General features: G+C 44.6%; 1 protein-coding gene across 3 annotated transcripts in view; it reads left to right on the plus strand.

The window, feature by feature from the left end:
- The window catches only part of Znf786 (zinc finger protein 786), a 13,775-nt gene extending 6,150 nt beyond the window's left edge, over positions 1-7,625 (plus strand). For 2 of the 3 annotated variants that reach the window (XM_005372011.3, XM_013355521.2), the window contains 2 exons: positions 1,910-2,050; positions 5,304-7,625. In XM_005372011.3, the coding sequence (XP_005372068.2) occupies positions 1,910-2,050; positions 5,304-7,315 (2,153 nt within the window). In that variant the 3' untranslated portion in view covers positions 7,316-7,625. Of the gene's footprint in view, positions 1-1,909; positions 2,051-4,020; positions 4,085-5,303 lie in introns of those variants that run through there. The other variant, XM_026778448.1, reaches the window with a different exon arrangement.
- The last annotated feature ends 1,409 nt before the right edge of the window (positions 7,626-9,034 follow it).

Raw genomic sequence — 9,034 nt, forward strand, 5'->3', positions numbered from 1 at the left:
AGGCATACACACAGACAGAATATTGTATATATAATAAATAAATAAATATTAAAAAAAGAAAAGTATTGTCTTACTTATGCCATCTTTCTTTTACTTTTTTTACCTTCCTAGTTTTTGATAGTGTTTTTTATGTTTTTTTATGTGTGTCTATTGGACAGTTTTATAATTTAAAATAATATATTTAAATGTCTAGATTGTTTCCTATTAACTTTATTTTTCCAGAATAATTTTAATTTTATTATCTTTGTTCTATGTGTATACGTGTTTTGCCGGCATGTGTATCTGTGTACCCGTGCATGTGGTGTGCATGAGGCAAGAAAAAGGCATTAGATCCCCTAGAACTGGGATTACAGATGGTGTGGATTGCCATGTGAATGCAGCACCTGAACCCCAGTCCTCTGGAAGAGCAGCAAGTGCCCTTAACTTCTGAGCTATCTCTCCAGCCCCTAGATTAATTTTAAGAAGATTTAGAGAGATTAAGTTTAATGCATTGTTAAATTTCTCTTTTTCCTTTTATTGATGATAGATTCTTTTTTCACATATACCCTGATTACAGTTTTCCTCCTTCTACTCCCCCAGTTCCTCTCCACAAACCCCTCCCGTCTGGATCAGTGCCCTTTCTGTCTCTCAGGCTTCTGAGGAATGATGATAAAATATGCATGGTCTGTTAACTTTCTATCACGTGACTCTCCCAGGGTATAAAGATGAGTAATGCCTTCGACATTCTCTTCTTCATCTCCTGCATACACATGACAGCCGCATCTGCTTTCATCTTATTAAGTTTCTGAAACTTATATTCTTTCATCATAGTTAAGTTTCCAGACTATATCTGTGGATTTTTCCTAAAACATGTAACCCATGACATTATTTTTATTTTATACAAGAACTAGTCAAAGCAATTGAACTGATAGAGAAAGAAATATAATCTACGTTGTCAGCCCCTGGCCACTGCCAAACATGCCCCCCCTCAAATTCCAGTTCCAATGGACTTTTTATCTCCCTCTTCGGTTATTAAAAATCATGTTTTTTTAATTTGCATCACTATTAGGGAATGTGCTGTTATGATTTTGATTTTTAAGTGCTCCCTCCTTTTCTCATGCTTTTATTTATTTCCTCAGGTTATCCATCTTTTTCATTTTACAGTCAGTTATATGAACCTTTATGGCTCTGCCAGCTTGCTTCAAAATAATCTATATATTCAAAGCAATTCCACTCAAAATTCAAGAATGGCTTCTCATAGTCTGTAAGCTGATCATAAGACGCTCAGAAGAAAGGGCCAAGAGCAACCAAGCAGGGTTTTTTCTTTTTAAGATAGAAGGTGATGCGGTAGATACCAAGCCTGCATTAGAGATGGAAAATGTCTGACAGGACCACATATGTAGCAACTGAGGTGGTAAATCACCACAGCCATTTTGAAAACCAATTTGGAGACATGTGGCAAAGTTGACACACACAATTATATAGCAGCTCACTTTAATGAATGTCAGCATCTATGATATTCTTTTTTTTTTTTTAATTTTATGTGTTTGTAGGTTATCGTCTCTGGAGCTCTAGACAGTTGTGAACTGCTGTCTGGGTCCTGGGATCTGAACCCAGGTCTTCTGGAAGAGCAGATAGATAGATCTCTGTGAGTTTGAGGGCAGCCTGATCTACATAATGGGACATAATAATTAAAATGGTAATAAAGCATTTTCCGTTTGTTTTTTAGTTAAATATAACATCAGATATGTGGGGACTATGAAAAATGATTTGTTTGGTATAACATGTCCAGATAAACCAGAAGTGCTGGCTGTCAGTGAGTCTGTTTGTCGACAGTTTGTGTATTGTTCCAGAAGTAGATTTTGAGAAATTGAGATGATGTGCTTTATAGCACTCGAGCCAAACTACCCCGTCTGACTTCTCCGTACAGATTGTGGACTTCCGAAACCAGAACTGATATCCTGGATTGAACTTGGAAGAGAGTTCTTTGGCAGCTGGGGAGAAGAACAGAAGCCAGAGAAAGGGATCCGCTCCCCTGTAGATGGCGTGCAGTCTCGTCTGGTAATGGAGAGTGAGTATTGAGAACCTAGTGTCTGCCGGGTGGCGGTGCTGCACGCCTTTAATCCCAGCATTCAGGAGGCAGATTCAAGTGGATCTCTGTGAGTTCGAAGCCAGTCTGGTCTATAAGAGCTCATTCCAGAACAGCCAGGGCTGTTAGACAGAGAAACCCTGTCTCAAAACAAAACAAACAAACAAACAAAAACCTAGTGTCTAAAATGGAGTTGTATAACATAATCTCTGCAAGCAGAGGGTAGGAGCTCAAAGTTATCCTAATCAGCATCATGAGTTCAAATCTAGTCTGAACTACGTGAGACCCTATCTCAAAAAAGACAAATAAAAAGCCATGGTCTTAACCTAAACATATCACATTCCGATGTCTTGTTTTTCCCTCTCTGATCTCTTCTTGTTTGGCTGACCTGAGCCTGATGTTGCAAGTATTTTAGAGAAAGGCAGTAGAGCATAGTGGTTAGGCCCGTGAACTCCGAAGCCTGAGTCTGATCTCTCCTTCTGTAGGCGACTGTCTTAGTCACTTTTCTATTGTTGTAACAAAATACCATGGCAAAGACAACTAATAAAAGAAGGCATTTAATTGGTGGCTGATGGTTGCATGGCCTCCACGGCCATCGTGGCAGGGAGCATGGTAGCAAGCAGGCAGGCATGGCCCTGGAGCAGTAACTGAGAACTCACATCTCATCCACAAACAGAGGCAGAGAAAGCCAACCGGGAATGGCATGGGCTTTTGAAACCTCAAAGCCCACCCCCAGTGACACACCTCCTCCAACAAGGCCACACCTCCTAATCCTTCCAAACAGTTCTACCAACTGAGGACCCCCTACTAAAACATGAGTCTGTGGGGCCATTTTCATTCAAACCACCACAGTGACTTTGGGCAAGTTAGTAGTATTTAAACTCCTGGTGTATAAGATGAAGCAAATCCAAGAACCTACAGTAAGTGCTGGAGAGCAGTAATGTGTACAGCTCTGACGCCATCATCAATGGAAGCTATCCTCGCCAGTGGATAGGGAAGAACAAAGCCGAGAGTGACTTTCCCTCTGTCACCGAAGCAGTCTTTCAGTTGTGAGCCTCTATAATATCGAAAGAGAAGTTAATTACTACCAATATACCGTGGCACACTGTAATAATTAATATTCCAAAAATGAAGAAGGGTCTAGCAAGACCCATACCCAGCAGGGAAAACACTAAATCCTACAGCTCCATGTCTATCACCTGGGGCTTATGATAGAATTATTTGGTCTCCACTAGCCTCGGGCAGCTCCATCTCTCTAGCTCTGCCCATATAGTACATATGAACTCTCTCTTGGGCCAGCTCCAGCTTGTTCCAGCAATCTTCAGAGTTCTGGCGTCTCTAACATTCTTGGGTCTACACTACAACCTAGGCTTTACCTTCCCAGCTTCACACGGTGACCTCTCAGAAACTCCTTGCAGGAAATCTGACCCTAGCTTCACACGGTGACCTCTCAGAAACTCCTTGCAGGAAATCTGACCCTGCCACGCATTGCCTGACCTTAGTAGCTTTCTAGAAGTGTGGTGCAAGCCTTCATCGCCCCTTTATTATTAACATCGTTCATCTGGAAAAACCCAGTACCACATGAACCACACTGTCATGTTCTATTGCCAACTTGAGATAGAGCCTGGCCCCTCTTGGCCATGTTTACAACAGTGCAGACCACATTTCTCTAGGTGTTCTGGTTTACCCAGTTCCCAGCGGAATGGCCTTCTGAGCTCTGCTTATGTCATTCTAAGGCTTCATGAAACTCCATTCTCTTCCACATTCCTCCCACAAACTAGGACCAAGGGCCTAAGAACCACGTGGTCAGATTTATCACAGCAGTGGCCCCAACCCTCAGTGTCAGTTTCTGTATTTGTTACCTTTCTCATTGTTGTGACCAAATTCCATACAAGAAGCAAGTTAAGAAATGTTTATTTTGAATCAGGATTTGTGGGGATGTAGTCAAGTCCATCATGTGAGGGGAAGAATGTTCGGTGGCCCATCACATTGTACCCACAGTCAGGAAACAGACAGGTGAGTGTTTGCTCAGCCCTCTCTTTCTCTTTCATTTCATTCAGTCTGGGACCCCACGCCATCATGTGCTATCCACACTCAGGGTGAGCCTTCCTTCCTTAAATCTCTCAGAGATCACCCTTATAGATATTTCCAGATAGATAGCATACATCTGTGGTATTGTTGGGGCTGTTAGGATCTTATTGCTATCACATTGTGACATTGTGATTCTAAGACGCTTGATGTTCCTGCAGTTGCAGTGGTTATGGAAGATACAGTAATGGCAGGCACCATATTGACTCATCGCAACCCTCTTTGTGTACTTTTGTTTTCCTGTTTTTTATTTACGTATTTTATGTATATGAATGTTTTGTCTGCATCAGGACTATAGATAGTTGTGAGTCCCCATGTGGGTGCTGGGAATTGAACTCAGGATCTCTAGAAAAGCAGCCAGTGCTCTTAACCACTGTGCCATCTTTCCAGCCCTTTAGATTTATTTATTTATGTATTTTATGTATATATGTTTTCTTGTTTTTATTTTATTATTCCAGGCATGGTGGTGCATGCCTTTAATTCTAGCACTTGAGAAGCAAAGACAGGCAGATCTCTCTGAATTTGAATCCAGCCTGTACTACATAGCAAGTTCCAGGCCATCCTGGGTTATATAGATAGACGCTGTTTCAAAAAGAAAGTAATATTTTATTATTTATGTATATGGTTTGTACGCCTGTGTAAGCTTGTGTGCATGCAGTACCTACGGAGGCCAGAAGATGGAGTTGAATTCCCTAGAATTGGAACCATCAAGTAGATGCTGAAAAGAGAACTTGGGTCCTCTACAAGAGCAGTCAGTACTTTTAAACCACCTGTCTCTTCTGCCATATTTCCCTGTTTTTAACAGAGTAAAGAACCCCGAACCAGCAGCCATTAGCTTGACAAGGTCTGCACAGTGGGCCATGGGAGTCATAGGTAGGATGCAGTCAGTTTGCAGGCCCTAGACTCTACCTCTGAGACTTCTGCTTTCGTCTTTCACTTTTCTTATAGCATGATCTGCTCTGTTTAGTGTCTGCAGCCAGACTTATTTTGGTCATGAAGTAGAACCACATATCATGTTTTATACTCTAGTCGGGGTAGGATGCCCCAACCGCCGAAGAAGAGTCAACTCTTTTATAGATCACTTTACTGGTGAAAGACATAGATGCCACGGACAAAAGATTTACAGAATTTTTGTTTTCATTCCCAGGTAGCCAGCAAGCTGTGAAGTCAAGAGAAATCACGTGCCGTTTCCAGTTAAATCCTCTTGAGAGTCAGCCTTCCTTTGTGCTTGTTTTAGGAGAAAAAGAAGATGTTTCCCTTAGGCATAACCAAGGCATGAGCCTTGCAAATACACGAACCCACAACCTTGGGGCTCTAGTTTCAACAGTGCAGTGTTCCAAAGAGGCTGCCCAAAGAGAAGGACTCTTGAGTCACAGAACTCTGGATCCCCCTGACTTGCAAAGAGTCCCCTCTTGGCAGAGCACCCAGCACTCTTGTCCTGTCTGTGGGGAAAACTCTTGGGAGAAGAATCACTTAGTGATGCTCCAGAAGGGTCACCCTAAGACCCCACCATGCAGGGTCTGGAAGGAGTTCAGCAGGCAAACTGATGCACAGCCGCCATGCAACTTCTCATGTCCTGAATGTGGGAAGAGCTTCTTCCTGAAGCAACATTTGGTGAGACATCCAGATGCCCATAGAAGAAAGAGGCCGCCTCAGTGCCACACAAGCAAAGTGTTCTTCCATCATGAGCATACCCTTTTCAGCCATCATCTCAAGCACCCCAAATGTGACAAGAGCTTCCCAGTGGATAGCAATGTCCACCAATGCCAGCAGAGCCAAGAGAGGCCAGCCTCCTGGAGGGAAGACCCCATTGTGCCCTCAAGACAGAAGCCAAGTCCCAGCCTGGACTATGAGGGCTGCTGCCACAAGGATAGCAAGCTGAAGGTCCTGCAGTGTGGCTGCAGCCTGGGTGAGGCCAAACCCTGCTCATGTACAGAATGTGGTGGTTGCTTACTCTCACGGTTTAAGCAGGCTGGCCTCTGCAGGGCACACACGGGAGAAAAATCCTTTCAGTGTTCAGAGAGCAGTGAGTGCCTCTGCCTGAGAGACCTGCAGAATGTCCACTGGGGTGTGCATAGTGGGGAAAGATCATCCTCCTGTAGAAAGTGTAGTCAGGGCTTCAGCAAACATTGCAAACTCACAGAACATACCCGGGACCTCAGTGGGGAGAGATCTTTCTGGTGTGCCCAAGGCAGAAGAAGCTTCAGCCAAAAGGGGTGGTTGCTGAAGCAGCAGCGGCTTTACCCAGAGGAAGAGCCCGTTCAGTGTGAGTTATGCTTCTGTCTGAAGAGCAGATTGAGAGCCCACCAACTGCAGCCTGGTGGAGAAAGGCCATTCTCCTGCAGCGAGTGTGGCCAAGCCTTCGCCCATCAGTGCAAGCTCCGTGAGCACCTCAGAGTGCACAGCGGAGAGAGGCCCTTTCAGTGTCCCGAGTGCGACAAGAGCTTCCGCCTGAAGGGCATGCTGAAGGCCCACCAGCGCACCCACAGCAAGGAGAGGCCGTTCTCTTGTGGGGAGTGTGGCAAGGGCTTTACCAGACAGTCTAAGCTCACAGAGCACTTCCGTGTCCACAGTGGAGAGAGGCCCTTCCAGTGTCTAGAGTGTGACAGGAGCTTTCGCCTAAAGGGGCAGCTGCTTAGCCATCAGCGTCTGCACACAGGAGAGAGACCCTTCCAGTGCCAGGAGTGTGGCAAGAGCTATCGTGTGAAGGCTGACATGAAGGCACACCAGCTGCTGCACAGCGGGCGGATGCCATTCTCCTGCCAGTGTGGGAAGGGCTTTGCCAAACAGTCTAAACTCATGGAGCACATGAGGACACACACAGGAGAGAAGCCTTTTCAGTGTCCCAAGTGTGACAAGAGTTTCCGACTGAAATCTCAGCTACTCAGCCACCAGGGCCTGCACACAGGTGAGAGACCTTTCCACTGCCCTGAGTGTGATAAAAACTTCCGGGAAAAGGGTCACATGCTCAGGCACCAGCGCATCCACAGGCCTGAGAGGCCCTTTGCCTGTGAAGACTGTGGGAAAGGTTTCATTTATAAATCCAAACTGGCCGAGCACATCAGAGTACACACAAAATCCTGTCAGGTTCCACGTGAGCCTGACATGAAGAAAAGGCTTAGCCAACTGTCTGCAATGATGGAGGCTGACTGGAGTTGAGGAAGGTGGAGCATCGACGCCATGAGCACAGCTTCATTGTCAGGGTGAAGAATGATGGCTGAGCTCACTGCAAAGCAAGTTCTAGGAAAAGGGCTCTATGTTGATCAAAAAATGTAATACAAATAAAAAATGGGAAACTATGAAGAATTTTCTCTTTTGAAATACCATCAATTCTGTTTTCTCTCCCTTGGTAAGAAGAGGTATTTGTTTTCCTACCACTTTAGACGCATTTTGCCCAGATGCAGTTAGTTGTGAAAGACCCTACAGACCCCCTCCTCAAAACCCGCAGCTAGCATGCTCCCTGGGGAACGTCCTGTTTGCTTAAAATAAAAAAAATTCTCCGGATCAGCAGCCAGCCTGCTCTCGTAAGAACATCCCATGTGCTTGAGAGAGCAGGATGTCTATGAGATAGGAAGACTGCAAGGCAGGATATCAATAAGATAGCACATCAACAAAGCAGGTTGACTGCAAAACAGGATATCTATAAGATAGGAACAGGATGACTGTTGCCAGACATCCATGCTGAGAGAGGAAACCATTCATGCCCCCCGCCTCATTCCGATCAACCGATAACCACGCTTTTGCTTCTGTAAACTTGCTTTTTTGCTGACACCCCGCCTCATTCCGATCGACCGATAACCACGCTTTTGCTTCTGTAAACTTGCTTTTTGCTCTTCCCTATAAAAAGCCCGCCCTCCAGTTGGCAGGTGCGCAAGTCCTCCGAGAGATCTTGCCGCCCGCAGGTACCTGTGTCTACTCAATAAACCTCTTGCGATTTGCATCCATGCGGTCTCAGCCTGCTCCTTGGCGTTGGGGAGGTCTCCTCCCCCCAAAAAAAGGTCCTCATCGAGGGTCTTTCAGTTGAAAAGTCCCATCTTAAACCAGAAGGATATTCCTCCAGTACCACTGTCAAAGCTGAAAAGGGGAAGTCTGTTTAATATCAAATCTACTCTTTTGGTCTTTTCAGAGGATGATTCTAAACGGTTAAATTCAGCAGATTTTATTTCTGTCATGATATGCTTTTGGATTTGTGTTTGATTCATTTTATTTTGAAACCAACAGCAGTAAGATGAATTCTCTGAATCTCCTGTGAATGCTGAGGTTTCTCATTGGGGACCTTGGTGATTAATGAAGAAACAAAAACAAAAAAACCCAAAGGTATTGAGATATTTGGATCCTGATCAAGGATTGAGTCAGTGGATAGAGATTTGGAAGTTCCAGAGTGGAGATGCTATTTGGAGCAGAAGTGAGAGTCTCATAATGAATGAATATTTAAGGAACTGACTAAAGTATACACAGAGCACAAAACGGAGGTATCACAATATGTGAATGATTTGTATTCTAAAATCTTTTAAAACTATAGAGATCAGGAAGGGATTTTTTTTTTTATTTCAAACTCTAATGTTACAGGGAAGGGAAAAAAGTCCCAATAAAGTTTCCTCCACAGCCTCGGGCCCACTATGTTGAGGTTCCCCCCTCCTACCTGCTGGCCTCAAACAACATATATCTGCCTCTGTCCCCCAAGTTCTGTGATTAAAGGCATGGGCTACCACACACAACTCACTGGACTTTGTAGAGGTCTCATTCCAGGGCAGGGATTTCTTGCACTGTACTTTAATTGAAAATCTAGCCGGGCGATGGTGGCGCACGCCTTTAATCCCAGCACTCGGGAGGCAGAGGCAGGCGGATCTCTGTGAGTTCGAGACCAGCCTGGTCTAC

The sequence above is a fragment of the Microtus ochrogaster genome, unplaced genomic scaffold, assembly GCF_000317375.1.
Source record: "Microtus ochrogaster isolate Prairie Vole_2 unplaced genomic scaffold, MicOch1.0 UNK153, whole genome shotgun sequence".
Lineage (NCBI taxonomy): Eukaryota > Metazoa > Chordata > Mammalia > Rodentia > Cricetidae > Microtus > Microtus ochrogaster.